The sequence below is a fragment of the Pseudomyrmex gracilis genome, unplaced genomic scaffold (assembly GCF_002006095.1).
Source record: "Pseudomyrmex gracilis isolate BER0280 unplaced genomic scaffold, ASM200609v1 scaffold_56, whole genome shotgun sequence".
NCBI lineage: Eukaryota > Metazoa > Arthropoda > Insecta > Hymenoptera > Formicidae > Pseudomyrmex > Pseudomyrmex gracilis.
Genome location: NW_018020640.1, coordinates 674,594 through 692,932, shown reverse-complemented (window position 1 = coordinate 692,932; position 18,339 = coordinate 674,594). Strand labels below are relative to the sequence as shown.

Below are 18,339 nucleotides of genomic sequence, written 5' to 3'. Positions count from 1 at the left end.
AACGAACGTATTTTCTTTTGGAAACGCCATATCTTTGTTATAAGACAAAACATTTGGTCCTGATAATTTAATAAACAAATTTAATAAATTAATCGATATTTTTATGAAAGGAAATAAAAATGTTACTGATATAAAGACACGTAACTGAAGTAAAGTCACGTGACTTTACTTTAGTTACGTTTATTAAATAACAGTAATATTTCTTATTGTCGTCACGGATTTTCGTAACTTGTGTTTTCTGTGTTTCGCTTCTCAAAACGCGATGGTTACAATTCTCGATGAACATCACCGCGTCGTCGGTATAATGGTCTGTCAATAAGCAAACTTTGCTGTAACAAGTGCGTCGCATTGTCGCAATACCGGTAAACTTTGGTATCTACCTATCAATTGTCACTTTCCTATTGATCTGTTTCGATGCGTCTCTCATTCAATCGGTAGAAGTAACATTTCCGTTTCAAACGGAGAGCTACGAGCGAATATTGCGGGATCGTAATTGTCACGGGAAGAGAATATAGCCATAAGATAGTTCATATAATTCAAGAAAATAGTAACGTAATAATATACTTCTTTTTAATCTTTTCACTTTTTGAACAACTCCTCATACATCAATGTAAAAATATGCGCGAGAAATTCTATAACATTTCGCTGAAAAAGATGTACGATCTATGTGAGAGATTGGAACACACGTTGGGGAACGTTGTCGAGACATCGTCGACTCGCGACGACGTCTTGCAGACGCAACTATTATCGGAGGATTTACGAGCATTACCTCATTCTTGCACGGGATCGGGAGAAACATCTTTCTGTTTCCTGAATCGAATTCGAAACGATGATTGACACAGTGGCGTGTGGAATTTAATTGTAGAGAGACAGGCCGATTGCTCCTGCGAAGCCCCGTAACTCTTCGCTAATTGGATCTGACAGGGGTGGGAAGAAGTACCGCGGGGTTGGCTAGTAAATCGAATTAGCAGTTAGTTCGGTTATTTACCAGCATCAGACGATTCTCTTCGCGAGAGACACGTTCCGCTCAAGTGATTCTCGAGCTCTCTTCCTTGCAGAACAGACATCCCGCGGTGAAACGAGGCGCGGAATTGGTCGGTGACGACATTGTGCACACGTCACGGAACATATAGTCCCCTTGTTCTTACACCATCCATAAAAACATCCCTCGTGCACAATTAGATGGTAGAGCAAGAATAAAAGGGGAAAAGAAGAGGAGCTATAAAAGAGAAAAACACAATGCATTATTCCGTTAATTTATAGAAGAGAGCAATATATGTGTGTGTGAGAGAAAGAACGTAACGTATATAAAATCGCGACAAAAACCATCTATCGAAATGTCTTATCACTCTCCTTATATTTTTTTTATAAATAACAATTTATCTAAAAATATAAACAAACGAATTGATACAGAGATATATACGCGCGTTCTCGAGAGAAATTCTTCGAAGTTTCGAAAGAAACTTAGAAGTTTTAAAATAAATTTTCGCTTCCAAAGAAGTTGTGTTTCATATCGGGCGGTTGCAAACACAGAATCCTAGGCGAGCAACCCTTTATACATAGCATAGACAACTATCTGTTCGCGGTGAGCGTGCCGGATAGTTTCGTCGGAAATTAATTGAGAGTTACAAAACGCGCCGCGGGAGAGAACGCGCAAATGAGAAGAAAATTCCGCAAACTTGTTCACCGCAGACCACCCTCGCACGATGTTCGCGGTCGATCTGGGGGAATTCCGTATGCATAGTATCGCGTCGACGTCGGCGATACGCGGTTTGTCATCATCAACAAATTCTACACTCGGTGGAGGCACTTTGAGAGAGAATTGCGATATCTCATTTGACAAATGTGTCGGGGATCTTGGTAATCTCACGAGCTCCGAAGTAATATTAAAGCAGATGGAACATCAGAGAGGAGATCGCGTCGTTAAAATAAATAATCACTAAATGCGTCTACAAAAGATGTTGAAACACACACACAATATATTATAAATATAACAAAAATAATGTATTTTTGCAACAAAATTATTATTTTTAGTTTATTTTTGCTCGTTAAAAAACGAGTTTAGATTTTTTTAAGATTAAAAACCGTTGAATTGATTGGCAAGTAATTTTTTTTTATTGGCTCGATAAAAATTTAATTTCCAAGAGAGAGAGAGAGAAAGAGATATTTAATTTTAGAACATAATTCTAAGTCCATGACTTTTACCGCGCTCTTAAATTTTTTTATTATACCGAAGATGTGGTTATTTTCGTCGTAGCGCTGTGCAACGAGCGCGGGCACTAAAGCTTAGAAATAAATCTCAAGATGGGACTCGCGTTAAGAAAAACAGTCGTAGCTAATTTAAATGACGATTAATTACGTAGATTACGCGGTTCTCTCTCTCCGGAAATCGCATGGCCGCGTTTTCGGTCAGATATATACTGAGAGAGGAGAAACTTCGACCGCGCGCGGAGAATACTCGGAAGTGTTCTTGGGATTTTTCTCAGGATGACGCGCAATTAAAATAACGAAACACAACAGGTTCTCACGTAATCCCGAAAGATCCATCTCTTCCCGCGGTATGTACATTAACGAAGACATTACACGACCGTCTGTGCTTGACCCCGTATTTAGGAAGCAAACAAACAAGAAGGTAAAGAACATGCGAGTGTGTATGTGCATGTGTATGTGCGTGCGTGCGTATGTGTATGCATGTGTAAGGTGTAAATCTTGACTTTCTTCAGAAAAAGATGCTGCACGATTTGAGTGCAGTATCTATATACACACAATTCTTAGTAACAAAAGATTTTAAGTTAACAGTTTTAAACGTTTTCTCGCGAACGTCTTCTTCAAAGACGTTAAACACAGCTATTTAATTATAACGAAAGAGACCAATTGTTAAACGGATCGAGATCAACAAATTCCTTCCGTAAATTTTTATCAAAAAAAAAAAAAAAAANAAANAAACAAACAAATGATAAAAATACTTGCTCGTAAAAAATAAAAGAATATCGATCTGATCAAACAATGGCGCTTGTGTGAATTTAACGAGATTGGAAAATTTTTCGTAAATTAAACGTGTGGCGTAGAAAAGTTAACGGAAGATATCCTCTATAGTGGCGGTCATTCGTCTTGACAACAAAAGCAACACTCGTGTGGCTCGTGCGCAAAATAAAAGCGAAGATATATATATATATTTGCAACAAAAATAATACACAACCGAGATAAGCCCGTCGACGAAACGAATGTGGGTGCACGTTACACCGTAAGATATCACGGGCGACTATATATATACACACACAGAGACTATACGCTCGATGTATCCTAGACAGCGCAAATGCCTTATATTTATGAGATGCATCCTTTCAGGAGCGTTTTAGAGCCAAAAGCGCATTACGAGTGGAAACTCGTGTGGAATAACTATATTTGTCACGAGCAAGTAATCAAGAAACGTACTTACTTGTATGTAACACTTTGCTCTTATTAAATATTAAATAAGATCCGCATCTCAACGCGCGGCGCAAAATACAAGTTCTTTTGTAACAAAATGAGAAAATATAAAAAATAATACGCAATGATACCTGCTATTTCCGGAAAAGCGAGACAATGTTTGATCACCGCGTGACCTTCGCATTTTTTTTCGTGTTCTTCGCAACATTGGACGCGTCTAGTGTGTAAGAAATGCTGTTTCTTTTTGAAAAATGAAAAACACGCAGCCAGTTTCAAAGAGAACAGCACCCGCCATCTAACGGCGAATACCTTACCTAACGACAAGGCATGTTTGTAATGCGTCGCAAATCGACGCATGGAACTAGCGGATCGGTCGACCAATTGGTCCGCGAGTTTTGAGAAATGCGACCATTGTAAACGAGATCTAAAAAAGTTACATTTCGGACCATGCGCGTATGGATCGTAATTGAAGAACCTCGTTATTGTTGAGTTTCATTAACTGATTGCGAAAATTACCATTCGCAATTTCATGTTCGTGATCAAAGTCGTATAAAGTTTAATAATAGTTGTTTATAATTACGCTGTACGGATTATTACGCAGTTTTTTTTGTCGTTACGTTAGGTCAGGTTAGGTTCCGTCAGTTTATAATGCAATTCCGGTTGAAGTGTCAGTAGAACGAACGTCAGACCAGTTGTACGATTACGCCTGAATGTTTTTAATGAGGAAGACACTACTGCTTGATCTCAACAAATTTGTTTAATATATTGCAAACAAATCGTTCAACATGTCAACACCAAAATTTCCCTTGAAAGAAGCACAAATACTATGTATGTATTGTGACATTTGCATGAAGTATAAGCTCTTTTTATAAACTTTCTTTAGTTAAGCTCTTATTATGTTAATACATTATTTCAGCCAATGAACATAAATTTATTGTACCAAAAAAGTGTATCAAGGTACCAGCTGATTTAGCAGTTTGGCAAAAATCAGAAGCATACTTTGTAAGAAAATTTCTACCGTTGTTTATTGGATGTTGTAACCAGAATTAGAATTTTAATAGCGTTTTATCCATAGGAATATTTGGGATTTATCTTAGCATTGAATGAAGCTGTTAAAGAGAAACCATTGGATTATCAATGTCCTCAGTCTGCCTCAGTGGACAATGTTATACAGATGTTGAGTAAATTTGACGAATGGATTACAGAGATTCCACCTACAGAGCAACCTCAACGATTTGGTAATAAATCATTTCGCATATGGCATGAAAGACTACAACAGGTTTGAAACACTTTAATATTTTGTTTGAAAAATAAACACTTTCAATGTTTGAACAATTTTTATTGTTTGTCAATTTTTATTATAGAATGCAATAGAAGAGTTGAAACAAGTATTGCCAGAAGAATTGCATCGTGCAATTGCAGAAATAGTTGAATATTTATATGAAAGTTTTGGAAATCCGACTCGTATAGATTATGGAACGGGTCATGAGATGGCTTTTCTTATGTTTCTCTGCTGCATGTTCAAGATAGGTGCATTTAAAGAGGATGATAAAGTTGCTGTTGTAACAAAAGTATTTAATAGGTACATTTTTGTGATGCATCAATTTTTGTTGTATTAATTTTTTTGCTCAAAGTAATTTTTGTTTTTTTATTTCATTCAAGATATCTCGAGTTGGTACGTAGACTTCAGTTAACATATCGTATGGAACCAGCAGGTAGTCACGGTGTTTGGAGCTTGGATGATTACCAATTTGTACCCTTTATATGGGGAAGTTCTCAACTAATTGGTATATTCTTACAAATTTTTCTTATAATTATCTGTAGATTATAAGGTCGCACTTTAAACAAAGAAGAACGATTATATTATATGTGAATAGTTCATATTTATATATTTTGTATGTGTTTCAGGACACCCTCGAATAGAACCTCGTCACTTTGTAAACCAAGATATTATAGAATGTTATAGTAAGAAATACATGTTCCTTGGATGCATCGAATTTATTTTAAAGGTGTGTGAAAAGCTATAAAAGACAATATTTACACATTTATTTATATACTTGATAATTAGTTCTTTAATGTGCTGAGTTCAGCACAAATCAAACAATAATTTTATGATTCTTGTGTTGGTCTATTAGGTAAAAATAGGACCTTTTGCTGAACATTCGAATCAATTGTGGAATGTTAGCGGAGTGTCCACGTGGTCGAAAGTAAATAACGGTCTTATTAAAATGTATAAAGCAGAGGTGTGTGACCATCGTGTTCTATATAAAAGAATAAAATTTATTTACGTACTGTCTATATTTCCTATTTTGTTTTCAGGTATTGGCAAAGTTTCCTGTTATCCAGCATGTTTTCTTTGGTTCTTTGTTACCGTTGACACCAATGAATAATCCACCGAACTACAGAGGAGCCGAACTTAACGAATTACCGCAATGTCTTAACCGTTCAACACCACCGGCAACGACGCGATGAAAGCAATATATAAATACATTTGTTATTGTGAATCATTTATTCTATACTTTCTCTCGTATTTATAATAAAGTATGTATATTATACTACTATGTAATCTATAAGAGCGTTAATGCCAACTTTATTTCTTAATTTATCAAAACTTTGTGTTTTTATTCACAAAAAGACAATTTTGTATATATGACATATTGTAGATAATGTGTTTAAGTGATATTTACTCATTACAAATAATTTATAATTATTATTCGAATTCTAATATAAATATAATTTATATTACTATAATTTATTTGTAAATTTATTGTTTGCATAATATTATTTATTAGTACATTTGTTTTTTTTTTTTAAATTAAATAATTTATGTATATGATATATATATATTATATACATACTACCATAAGGTCATTGACCTCGGTCGCGTGATCGCGGCGGGGTCAATGACCCGGCCGCGCGACAGTGGTGGGGGGGTCACTGACCCGGCCGCGCGGCCTTGGCGGGGTCACTGACCTCGGCCGCGCGACCGTGGTGGGGGGCGGGGTCACTGACCCGGCCGCGCGGCCTTGACAGGGCACTGACCTCGGCCGCGCGGCCNCGTGGTGGGGGGCGGGGTCACTGACCCGGCCGCGCGGCCTTGACAGGGCACTGACCTCGGCCGCGCGGCCTTGGTGGGGGGGGTCACTGACCGCGGCGGGGTCAATGACCTCGGTCACGCGACTGCGGTGGAGTCACTGACCTCGGCCGCGCGACCGCGGCGGTGTTACTGACTTCGGTCACGTGATTACGGTATATATATATATGCGTATGTGTGTGTATTATATATAGATATAGAATATTACATATAATATATTTAATATTCTCTTTTTTACCCTTTTCCTTGTTACGTGACTTTAGTCACGTGTTGTTTTTCCACTTCTCTTTCTCACTATTTTTTGAGTTTGATTTTCATGCGTTATTTCTGACATTTCTCATATATGTATTATATGGTTTATAAGACGTATATACTATCTGTTATTGCGGTGACAGGTTGTGTTTATTGACAACACGTTAAATAAAAATAACAATAGCGTGCGCGTCTGTGTTGTGCTAGTATAAGTAAATTAAAATTAAAATTAAAATTGTATGCGAGAAAGAAATTAAAGGCTTGTATATATCGGTTTGGTTTTATTCTGAGAAAAAGTTACTAGAATTCGGGCCAATCACATTGCTCGATTGGAGTAACAGACCAATACTATTGGTTGCACAATTTGCAGAATGTAGTTATATATATATATGTAAAGGCGGAGGAAGAGGAAGAGATTTCTATTCTACTCTTGTATACAAAAGGCGGTGAGGTATGTCATGCTTTTCTTTACGTAAACGTATCCATAAACATCTGGGAATTAGACAGTTTGTTTTGTTAAAACAACGTTATATTTGTAATTACCGTATAACGCAATCTTTGTTCATATATTGATAATTGCTACTGTTGGTATCTTTCGAAATATTCACTGACATATCAGAAATAACCTTGTCAAGCTCACTATTTTTTATAAAGGAATGAGTAAATTTTATTATTTTTCTTTTATGTGATCACGTTATTTTCTATGATGTTGTGTCAATAGTTTAGTATGTGTATGTTGTATTGTTCTCTTAATTCAGTAACACTCGGTCTTTTTATATTTAGCATATGAGAGGTTATTTTAAATATGTTTACATTTTTTATATAGCAAAGCTATTTTAAAATCCATTTCTTAAAAGAAAAGTATTACGAACTGAGGTATACAGGGAAATTTCAAATTTTTTTGACATTGTTTTCTTTCTTTTCTAGCATTATATATAATCAAGATGGTGAAGATTATGAAGACAGGCAAAGTCGTGCTGGTCCTCAGTGGACGGTACGCAGGTAGAAAGGCAATAGTAATGCGTAATTTTGATGATGGCACTTCAGAAAAACAATATGGACATGCTATGGTTGCTGGAATTGATCGGTATCCTCGCAAGGTTCACAAGAGAATGGGGAAAGCAAAGCTGCATAAACGATCTAAAATCAAACCTTTTGTTAAAGTGAGTTTTCTTGATCTCTGCAAAATTCTTTCAGTATTTGTTTACGCAAGTTTTTTTTATAATAGAAAAATGTATATCTCTGTAAACTTCTTTTTAGATTCTAAATTACAATCATCTAATGCCAACAAGATACACAGTAGATTTACAATTAGATAAAGTAGCTCCTAAAGATCTTAAAGATCCAATGAAGCGCAAGAAAGTTCGTTTCCAGACACGTGTCAAATTTGAAGAAAGGTAAATCTTAGATCTAGAATATTTTTTATCATCATAAAATTCACACATTTTTTATTGTTTGTGATTAATGTTTAATTTCTGTTTCTAGGTATAAAAATGGCAAAAACAAGTGGTTCTTCCAGAAGTTAAGGTTTTGATTATTTTTCATTAAATATATGTGCAGAGGTGTATAAAATAGAAAATATAATTTTTTCTATTGCATCCTGCATCAAAAAATACACTTTATAGATTGATTAATTATTTCATATCCTTATTTCATATCTTTTCCCATCCTTTTTTGTGTGTTTGCACGTTTCTGATCAATTCATGCGTATTCTATGTAGATATATTTGTAAGTAGATGTTTGCTTCGGAAATGTGCGGATTTATTTATGTAAAATTTTTTTTAAACCTGAACGGAATGAAAAATCTGAGGGGTGAGAAGAGGGAAATAAGATGGCCGCGGCGCGCGACCAATCTTGGTTAGTCAGTTTAGCGGCTAAATGTCTGTCTCATGACTCTCATGTAATTCTCAAACAGTTTCGTGTATCAGATAAAGTAAACAGAAACTCTATGTATATTGTTATCGTCGCAAAACAGAAAGATCTTACGCATATGTGATGTTTGTGTTTCCATCAAATGCAATGTGTCAAACGTGACGTGCGTTGACCGCGCACGTCCGACACATTAAATCACAGTAAGTTAGGTGAACACACGTGTATTTCAGTTTTACAGAAGAAATTTGTGAGAAACACACATAGCAGTAAATACGATTCGACACGATGTTAGCATTATCGATATTTACAATAATTTTAATGAACTTTTATGTCGTGTATTGTCAAAATATCGACATTGACAGAAACGGTTACATCGCTTATTGTCCTTGCATGGGTGAGATAATGAATTTTAACATTGCCTCTTCGCCTACCGTAATGTAACACACTCGACATCCACAATTGTTGTTTTCAGGACGCTTTGGCAATCAAGCAGATCATTTTTTAGGAGCTTTGGGATTCGCCAAGGCTCTGAATCGCACTCTGCTGTTGCCGGCGTGGGTCGAATTTCGTACAGGAGAGCCAAGATCTGTAAGCTAGATTTACATACAATATATTTTTACAAAACACTTGTAACACTATTATTTATTTTATTTGAGTTTGCACTTTCAACAGATACAAGTATCATTTGATACCTATTTCAATGTCTCGCAAGTACAAAACTGTCACAAAGCGATGCTGATGGAAGACTTTATGAGAGATATCGCGCCAAAGATATGGCCACCTGAGGAAAGAGTATGTAAGTTCTGGATATTGATTTCTTCGAAAACTCGACAAATTTTGTCATCCACGTGATCTTTTCCCGCAGCCTTCTGTTACTCGCCTCGCGACGGGAGCAAGAAGGAACAATCGTGCAACGCGAAACATGGAAATCCATTTGGTCCTTTTTGGGACACGTACAATGTAGATTTTGTTAAATCGGAATTTTACGGTCCTCTTCATTACGACGTGTATCACACCGATATGAAGATACAGTGGCGGCAACGTTATCCAGCCGCGACTTGGCCGATGCTGGCTTTCACGGGTGCGCCGGCTAGTTTTCCGGTGCAATTTGAAAACAAACATCTGCAGAAGTGCCTTATTTGGAACAACAACGTGGCGGATAAAGCCAGAACGTTTATAAAGGAGAAATTACCGAAGGGCGCGTTTGTTGGTATACATCTGCGAAATGGAATCGATTGGGTATAATTCTTTATATTTCTGTTAGGTATACTTCTCAAGAGAAAAAATGTCTAGTATTATTTTTCTTAGGTACGCGCTTGTGAACATGTGTCGTTCACATCAAATCTCTTCGCCGCACCTCAGTGTCTTGGTTACCGTAACGAACGTGGCAAAGCGACCTCGTCTATGTGCTTGCCATCGTTTGAATTAATAGTACGTCATCTGAAACGTGTTATCCGCAACGGCAATGACATCAAATCCGTATTTGTTGCATCTGACAATAATCACATGCTAGACAAACTTCAAGAAGCTCTGGCACGCATGAAGGTAAGTTCGTGATATTGTCACGTGTATATTCCTCGCTCTTATTTATATTATCTTTTTTGCGTATAGATACCTGTGTTCCGTCAAGACCCACCGGCATCGCCTCATTTAGATCTAGCGATTCTCGGAAGGGCGAATTACTTCATAGGAAATTGCATCTCTTCTTTCTCCGCTTTCGTGGCCAGAGAAAGAGAGGTAAAGGGATATCCGACGTTCTTCTGGGGATTCCCTAATGAAAAATCCTCCATAACTCACACGGAATTATAATAATTCTATTCTCATCTTTGTAATCAAACGCACATCAAGATTCACGCGAGTAAGCAATAACGTACACACATTATTTATACCATTTTATACGCAATTGTAATATACATACAAACGAAGTTTCGATGCAAGTGCCGCAACCACGTATTTTTATTTAATTTCCGTATAATATACATATATTTTTTTTGTAGTAAAAGATTTTATACAAAATATACCTTGTCCTTCAATTTGTTTATCACTAAAAAGATAATTTTAAAAATAATGTAATTGCACTGTCGTCAACTTTTATTGCTGTAAAAAATTATGCTGATTTTTTCTCAGCACAAATAATGTAATATCTAATACTGTAATATCATCATTCATTTCCGATATCTCGCATGTCGCATAACATCTGTTGCAACACGCGAGCGAAGTCTTTTGTGTCGGTTTCCTCACACGATCTGAACGAGGAACAGGCAAAACTAATGTCCTTTGGTCGTGGATTGTAACAGCAACCGTAACCGTCGGGAACAACCGGTCCGTAACAAAGGACAGATTTCGATTTAAACGGCACCTTTAAGTTACCAAAGATGTTGATTAGTTTATATTGAAATGTTTAATATTTCTTTTACACATATAACTTTTATGGAGAGAGAATGTGGTTTCGAGTTACCTGACTTGATGTCAAATTGAAATACGTGCTTCTGGTGTAACCAACATCTTTGTACAATTCCGGAAGTTCCATTCCTTCACTCTGCGCTATCATTTTCAAACCGAACAAATGCCGGTCGACACCTTGGCCCATCGCTGCCTGTCGAAACAAAATTTCGCATTTCAAACGACTTGTCAAAAAACAATCGCGCGATCAATCGTTATGTAGAAACCTTACTTCTGAAGCAAGCTCTTTATGAGCGTTTATAGCTCGGATCATCATTTCTTTTTTTTCAGCTTTAGTCTTGCAATCGCCATTGTGAAGCATCATCGCGAATTCAACGGACTCGGTGCAAGTGGATCTGATGCATTCGGTTCTGGCGTTTATGAATCTTCGTAGTCCCGCACTCTCGTAATGAGCCGGCGGTTTCTTCAGCAAATTGTAGAAGGTAGCTTGCATTGCGATCTGTACAAAACTATCCGGACTCAATTTCATCGCCTTAATGTCGTCGGTGCCAAATTTATCAAATACGAAGCATTCCATGTCTATGTCATTTGACAGTCTGAAAGGTGACGTGTATTATACTTCTATAATGAAAATTTTTTATACGTATATGTTCTTAAAAACGCTTACTTGTCTACCACATCGGTAGCTCTTTCGATCGCCTCTTTGATAGCATTGTCAGTCTGGAACTTCAAAAGTTCTGGTCTTGGGAAATCGTTAGAACTTGTAGTTCTTGCGCTTTCTCTTCCCGCACTGCAAGTACAGACAGAAAAGTTTAGTACGCATAAATATTACAATACGGTCTAATTGACAATTTATATTTATTTACATGTATTTTAGTATATAATCATAAAGAACAGCAATCGGGCCACCCTCGCACGGACTGTGTTCGTATTCCATGCCGACAAAACCATCCGTAGATATTATGAACTGTAAATCGTGTATTTTTTTTACTTATTTTAATATCAATATATTATCTGTTTTTTTTCTTTATCACTTTTTATATAGTTACGCAAAAATCAAATGTTTTTTAATACCTGCACGGTCTTATCGTGCCACCTGTTGGCTGCATTTGTGCAACTGTTGTAACCCGTCAGACTTTGAACTGCCCGGACCGAAGCATTATTTTTATCTTTAAAAGCATCTTTTGGTATATCTTTGTCCAGACACAATGCAAACAACGATGTTTCTATGTCCTTAATTATTTTTCTATTGTTACCTATTTCTGAAAATATGTCAACAACATGATTTAAGACATAACACAACACCATAATTAACGAAGATAAAAAAGAAGAAAATAAAATAAACCTAAAAGTAAGCTGTGATCTTTTGCCCAAGTATCTCTGTCGTTTCCGGTTAAAATTCCTATTGGCTTTTCTTTTGTACGCGAGCGATCTGCAATATCTTTTACAGCAGCCACGAGTTTTTCCTCACTTAAAATGCCGTTTTTGTCAACAACGTTAAGTTTAAAGAACTGTAATGCAAATAGAATGTAACAAAACTATTTAAAAAAAAAACGTTATGAACAATTATACTTACATGATTATTGCTTATAATGATTATGTGTGTAGCCTCATCTGTGTGCAACAGTTTATCAACTGATTCGTTTGGCTGTCTATGTGTCCCGAGTATCATGCCGTATGGTTGCATATCAAGCGGATCGTCACGAACCATTTCCTGTGGTATCTTCTTACTAGAAACAATTGCACGTGCTTACGCTTAAGAAAACACTATAAAAAAGAAAATATTAAATTCTATAGAACTTACCTCTTTACCATCTCGTTATAATTGCAAACTCCAGCAATGAGACGTGCTGCAAATACATACATATCATCTGGTTTGTTGAATGTAAACGTTTGTCCAACAACACCGGGACTGGAATTTACAATGACAGGAAGACGGTATCCTAAATAGGCAGCTTGCAGCCACCATTCTTTCATCTAAAAATGTATTTGAATAAAGAGAAAAAAACATTTACATAATTGCACATTTATGCAATATATTAAATACAAATACAATAAGTACCCAGTTATCAGTGTTTTCATATTTTTCCAACAACTTGGCATGCAATCGAGGTCCAACGCCAGTGTCGCTTATAAAATCACCTACGATCCTCTCTGTATTTTTGTATTCCTTGTCAGTCAGCAGTGGTTTTAAAGACCTACGTTCAATACCTTGATAAGTCATAAATTGTAAATATAAAATTACATATTTAATAAAAAAAAAAAAAAAAAACTATGGACACACGTACGTACCTCAAATAACGTTCTGCAGTTTGTTTGAGATCAGGAACAGGTTGTTTGGGAAGTGGATATTTATTTAAACTTAGGTTTGTTATAAAAGGTCTTGGAAAAATAGGCTGTATTTTGTGTCCATCACGAACCTGTTGATTTAGACAACTTTAATAACTAGTTCTCTCTCTCTTTTCTCTTCTATATGAAAAATACACATATGTTTACTCACTATATATTTCGACATATTAGAAAGTACTTTGTACATGATTTATGTACAAAATTGGAAGCTGATGTCACAGTGCTAAGAAAAAAAAAACAAAGATTAATCTGTATGATAGTGACAAAGCACATATTGCAGCACAGATTGGCACGTCAATGATCTCATTTGACATCCATTCTCTCAACGAGTCTATATTTACATAATCAGATAACAGACCCCAGTAACACAAATTGAGAATAAATTTAAGTGTTATCATATTGAATCTTTAACAAAAAGCTCATTATTTACAAAATATGTTAACGTGTAAAAGAAAGTATCTGTAAAAGGAGAAATAGAGAGATTAGATCGAACAATCACATACATATATGTGTGATAATACACGTACACGTGTTCTAAGTCACACACAAAACGTTTATAGAATAAATGATCTGTGATGATTTATACGTACTCTCTCGCTAAGATGTTACATTTAATGTTACTATCGAAGTGCACATTGCTCTAAATATAAATTTAACTTTAGAGTTGAATCACAATAAACGATAAACATTGAATTATATATAGCGATGGACATTGAACTGATACGTGTATACTATTTTAATGAAGGTATATAAGAGAGAGGGAGAGAGAAAACTGATATATATATATATATATATATAAATTTCTGAAACACAAAAATTTCATATAAAAATTATTTTTAAAAAAGTAACAAACGCATATAAACTTTTCTCGCATATAAAATTTAGTGTACAATTATACAATTATATATTTATTATATTCTTATTTTATTATTTTCTTTCTTTCTTTTATTCTGCATTAATAAGAAATCTAATATAACATGTTCCCATTTCAAGGTGCGTTTATACGTTTCGACTTTTGTTAATGTAAGCGAAAATTTGCTGTAATGTGTTTTGTATTACATTTTGAAATATTATAAATTTTCTCCTTAGACTAATATCAGATATATTTCTTTCTCTCTCATACAAATCTAAATTAATTCAACGGAATTAACCAATCATATGATCAGTCAAATTCACCAATGCGCTCGATCAATTCCACGACATCTGTTATCTGCAACTTGCAATAAACGATTGTTGTAGACTCGCCCTATGATTGCCAAGTAGAACGGTAGTCCGTGTTAACGTGAGATCATCTGTTGGTTGTCAAAGACGCAAACAAATTTTATCGCAAAAGACACAGTTGTAATATTTTGTAAAATTCTTTTGCGAACAATGGCGGATCCTAAATACGCCGACTTACCCGGAATTGTAAGTTTTTCACACGTTATTTTACTCATCACTTTATTATTATAAAAATTACATGTACAATGTATTGTTATTTATGTGCTGAAACACACATTGCAGGCGTATGATCAGCTCGATGTTTACGAGACGAGCGATTTACCGGAATCGGAACAAATGCGGATGTATTGCGAGGTACTCGCACTCCTGTGCACTGCACATGTGATATCCGAATGCTTAATGATTTGCTTTAAAATTTTTTTTTTTTAGGACGAACCCGATGGCTCCTGTGTGGAACAGTTACATATCAGCGCTAAGGAGGCGTTCAATAAATTTAAGGGTAAACAAATCGTTGGAAAGCCGGTTGATTTCTCAGATAGTCTATCGGCTAAGCCGAGGACAGGATACAAGTACAAACCTTTTTGAAATATGCGCGATAAAATTTTATATACATATAGAATATAAATTATAAACATTTCCAGATTCGGAGATTGGGAGCTCGTTGGCGAAGGCGAGAAGGAAACTCCTCTTCAAAAATATCAACGATTGCAATGTGAGGTTAAAGAGTTGTTTGAAGAGGTGAACGAGCTGAAGGTGAGTTGTTTGACACAAGATTGATTTCTAGATAATGAAACAAACTAGATGTAATAGTATACATATATATATATGTGTGTGTATTAAATGTATACAGGAGAAATCCAAGGATGAAAAAGAAATCAAAACTGCGAGTGACCTTATTTCTCAAGCACAACAAATAGAAAAGCAATTGGTTTCCCTAAAGTTAGAAGAATGTCTGGCACCGGATGTTGTCGCGACTTTATCTGATCCGCAAGGCACTACGCTCAAGTACGGCATTTAAAACTTTTGTTACACATATTGGAATAAATTATTTTCTCTTACGAAACTAAAATATATTTTAATTTTTTAGACAATTAATATCACAAATAGAATTGTTCAAGCAAACCAGCGTGCCTTCATCCAAATCGTCGTCAGAGAATAAAATGACAGATGATGCATCAGATGAATCTGGTGTCTTAAAGTATCAGATGATGTACTTACCGGAAAAGGCGCGAATGCAGGAAGCCGCTAGAATCGCGCAACTCGAACAAAGACTTTGCTGCTTAGAGAATCTCGTAGGCACAAGTAATGATAAACTTTCCAAATTTTCACAGGTAGGAATCATAATTATTCGCTTGCGTTTGTCTTTTAAACATATTTCAGTGTTTTTCTGTTTTTTTTCTTTCACAGAACCTTAAATGTCAAGGTATCATGGAAGCTGTGCAACAGTTAGAAGCAAAGGCCGCGTTATTAGATGTTAATCAGTTGGATACCATTGAAACAAGATTAGGCAATTTGATTTATCGAATGGACACCATCGCTCAAAAGAAAGCTGCGACAGAGCAAGACTCGGAACAAGAACATAAGGTGATTTTTTCTTTTATCGTATATATTAAATATTAAAATCAATACTGTTTCGAACGTAACATGCATGTGCAAATCTTTTGACAGGTTTCAGAGATGTATGAAATAATGAAAAAAACAGACGCTATATCGCAAATATTACCACAGACGGTAGAAAGATTGTTGGCACTGAACGATATTCATCAACAAGGTAAGATTATTTACCGAATTAAAGAGCGAAAAGAGAGATATTATTTCTGAAATAATGGTGTTTGTAATGTTAACGGTGTTTTTCAGCTGCTACTTTTAGCAAATCTTTGGTAAGATTAGAAGAATTGCAAGGGGAAATTTCATCGGCACTCGAAGGCAACAAGTCTTTGTTGAAAGGAGTGCAAGAAAGTTTCGCCTCGAACTTCGAGATTATAAAGAGTAATATAGCGACGCTTGATGAACGTATGAAGAAACTGAAGAAGTGATCGAAATAAAGAACGTGGTAATCTGATTACGAGGGCATCGCTAAACTATTTTCTAAGATAACTTACGGAGCATGTAAAATCGTACGTATTATATTAAATTATTGTTTATGATATAATTTGTAAGTTCTACTTTCTTGCAAAAAAAAAAACACTTTCATATATTTCAACATTTTTCAAACGCAATATTTATCTAATACAATGCATAGTCATTAAAATAAGAGCCTACTGAAAAACAGCTTTGATATATAAGACAACATGTAAACTTCATATACGAAACATATGAATTAAGATAAAATAAAATTTCATTATAGAAAGAAACACTAAGTTTCGATAAACATCATGGATTATATGTGTGGATGTATAAACAATTTTGGAATAATTATTAAATAAATTTAACTTAAAAACAAATAATGACAAACAAAAAAGTGTTTAGGACATCTCACAGGATAATGTGATGGGAAAAAATGATTTTTCTATTTTGTTTTATCTTTTATATTGGTCCTTTATTTAAAAGCAATTAGAATCTTAACTTTTGGAAAAACCACTTGTTTTTACCATTTTTATATCTGCAAGCAAGAAGTAGAATTGAATATTAATTATGAGAATAACTTTTCTAACACACCGGTGACAAAATTGTCATATCACACATACCTCTCCTCAAATTTAACGCGCGTCTGAAAACGAAACTTCTTGCGTTTCATTGGGTCCTTAAGGTCTTTAGGAGCTACTTTCTCTAATTGTAAATCTACCGTATATCTTGTTGGCATTAAGTGATTGTAATTTAAAATCTAAAAATTTATATGACGATTTTATAAGTAGAAAAGAGACATAAAAGAGACCGATCAAAGTTTGAAATGTCAGAGTTTTAACTAAAGTTTGTTTCATCAATAAGAGACGTTCAAGAATTTGCAAAGAAGAAATTTAAGAAATCTACCTTGATAAACGGTTTAATCTTGGAACGCTTGTGCAACTTCGCTTTTCCCATTCTTTTGTGAACTTTCCGGGGATAGCGATCAATGCCAGCGACCATGGCGTGTCCGTATGGTTTTTCCGTGGTACCGTCGTCGTAATTGCGCAATACAAGTGCTTTTCTACCCGCGTATCGGCCGCTCAGGACCAATACGACTTTTCCTGTTTTCATAATCTTCACCATCCTGAAATACCGTGCTGAAAAGAGAGAAATAACAGCGATTACAGGAAGGATTGAAAGGATTAAGAAACATCGCTAAGTTATTGTACAATAAGAAACATTTTTTTTCGTTGTTTTGTTTTTTTCAATAAACCATTTATTTTCAAATATCGGAGTCGTATAACGTCAGAAATCATGTAAAATTAACACATAAAAAAAAAAATCGGTTATTAATACCCTGACAGGTTAACTTTGTGTAATCGTGTATAAATTTTTCGAAGACATAAATAATTGTATTAACGTCCGAACAAAAATCACTCCGCGCATTAATTATACGAATGCGACGCAAATAGAGGGGAAAATTTTTAAAAATTTTCAAGTTTTGTGAATAAATTCACAGTAGCAGTCAGCATGACACACCTCGCTCGTTGCCTACTTGGCGTGAAAAGGACCTAACCTCACGTGTCCGATTTCGTCACGAGATGCGAAAGAAACAATATGGTGATTGCGAACATATATTCAAATGGACAAATTTTTTTCTACGCATAAAATGA

The 18,339-nt window shown here is 35.4% G+C and overlaps 7 protein-coding genes across 10 annotated transcripts in view; 4 read left to right on the top strand and 3 right to left on the bottom strand.

The window, feature by feature from the left end:
- The window catches only part of LOC109853925 (putative mediator of RNA polymerase II transcription subunit 26), a 60,973-nt gene extending 57,332 nt beyond the window's left edge, over positions 1–3,641 (bottom strand). The window contains exons 1-2 of the mRNA XM_020426502.1: positions 3,561–3,641; positions 989–1,219 (exon numbers count right to left, since the gene is read on the bottom strand). Coding sequence (XP_020282091.1) covers positions 989–1,067 — 79 coding nt within the window. The 5' untranslated portion in view covers positions 1,068–1,219; positions 3,561–3,641. The remainder of the gene's footprint in view (positions 1–988; positions 1,220–3,560) is intronic.
- A 206-nt stretch (positions 3,642–3,847) lies between these two features.
- Positions 3,848–6,113, top strand: LOC109853864 (serine/threonine-protein phosphatase 2A activator-like). The gene is made up of 8 exons (XM_020426399.1): positions 3,848–4,257; positions 4,346–4,431; positions 4,505–4,708; positions 4,794–5,011; positions 5,092–5,216; positions 5,338–5,438; positions 5,565–5,672; positions 5,749–6,113. The coding sequence occupies exons 1-8, from the start codon at positions 4,215–4,217 to the stop codon at positions 5,899–5,901; spliced, it is 1,038 nt and encodes a 345-aa protein (XP_020281988.1). The 5' UTR covers positions 3,848–4,214; the 3' UTR covers positions 5,902–6,113.
- Positions 6,114–7,173: 1,060 nt separating this feature from the next.
- LOC109853870 (60S ribosomal protein L27-like) lies at positions 7,174–8,372 on the top strand. Of its 3 annotated transcripts, none has more exons than XM_020426409.1 (4): positions 7,174–7,226; positions 7,703–7,938; positions 8,036–8,172; positions 8,261–8,372. In XM_020426409.1, the coding sequence occupies exons 2-4, from the start codon at positions 7,720–7,722 to the stop codon at positions 8,307–8,309; spliced, it is 405 nt and encodes a 134-aa protein (XP_020281998.1). In that variant the 5' UTR covers positions 7,174–7,226; positions 7,703–7,719; the 3' UTR covers positions 8,310–8,372. The 3 variants fall into 3 exon arrangements, with proteins under 3 accessions (XP_020281998.1, XP_020281997.1, XP_020281996.1); XM_020426408.1 differs by lacking the exon at positions 7,174–7,226 and adding an exon at positions 7,267–7,359; XM_020426407.1 differs by lacking the exon at positions 7,174–7,226 and adding an exon at positions 7,290–7,310.
- Positions 8,373–8,455: 83 nt separating this feature from the next.
- On the top strand, positions 8,456–10,584 carry LOC109853869 (GDP-fucose protein O-fucosyltransferase 1). Its single transcript, XM_020426406.1, has 6 exons — positions 8,456–9,041; positions 9,120–9,235; positions 9,320–9,443; positions 9,513–9,886; positions 9,956–10,192; positions 10,259–10,584. Exons 1-6 carry the CDS (start codon positions 8,933–8,935, stop codon positions 10,454–10,456), a joined length of 1,158 nt encoding a protein of 385 aa, XP_020281995.1. The 5' UTR covers positions 8,456–8,932; the 3' UTR covers positions 10,457–10,584.
- A 79-nt stretch (positions 10,585–10,663) lies between these two features.
- Positions 10,664–14,135, bottom strand: LOC109853868 (carnitine O-acetyltransferase-like). The gene is made up of 13 exons (XM_020426405.1): positions 13,990–14,135; positions 13,551–13,622; positions 13,343–13,470; positions 13,113–13,248; positions 12,855–13,027; positions 12,627–12,780; positions 12,396–12,561; positions 12,125–12,312; positions 11,917–12,017; positions 11,718–11,840; positions 11,322–11,646; positions 11,106–11,243; positions 10,664–11,006 (listed from the first exon to the last, which is right to left on the bottom strand). The coding sequence occupies exons 2-13, from the start codon at positions 13,584–13,586 to the stop codon at positions 10,809–10,811; spliced, it is 1,866 nt and encodes a 621-aa protein (XP_020281994.1). The 5' UTR covers positions 13,587–13,622; positions 13,990–14,135; the 3' UTR covers positions 10,664–10,808.
- Positions 14,136–14,593: 458 nt separating this feature from the next.
- On the top strand, positions 14,594–17,145 carry LOC109853931 (dynactin subunit 2). Its single transcript, XM_020426514.1, has 9 exons — positions 14,594–14,806; positions 14,903–14,974; positions 15,050–15,189; positions 15,262–15,373; positions 15,471–15,625; positions 15,708–15,951; positions 16,028–16,204; positions 16,289–16,391; positions 16,478–17,145. Exons 1-9 carry the CDS (start codon positions 14,771–14,773, stop codon positions 16,654–16,656), a joined length of 1,218 nt encoding a protein of 405 aa, XP_020282103.1. The 5' UTR covers positions 14,594–14,770; the 3' UTR covers positions 16,657–17,145.
- On the bottom strand, positions 17,138–18,271 carry LOC109853932 (60S ribosomal protein L27-like). 2 transcript variants are annotated; one of them, XM_020426515.1, is made up of 4 exons: positions 18,206–18,271; positions 17,591–17,823; positions 17,308–17,444; positions 17,138–17,222 (listed from the first exon to the last, which is right to left on the bottom strand). In XM_020426515.1, exons 2-4 carry the CDS (start codon positions 17,807–17,809, stop codon positions 17,174–17,176), a joined length of 405 nt encoding a protein of 134 aa, XP_020282104.1. In that variant the 5' UTR covers positions 17,810–17,823; positions 18,206–18,271; the 3' UTR covers positions 17,138–17,173. The 2 variants fall into 2 exon arrangements, with proteins under 2 accessions (XP_020282104.1, XP_020282105.1); XM_020426516.1 differs by lacking the exon at positions 18,206–18,271 and adding an exon at positions 18,023–18,173.
- Between the last annotated feature and the right edge of the window lie 68 nt (positions 18,272–18,339).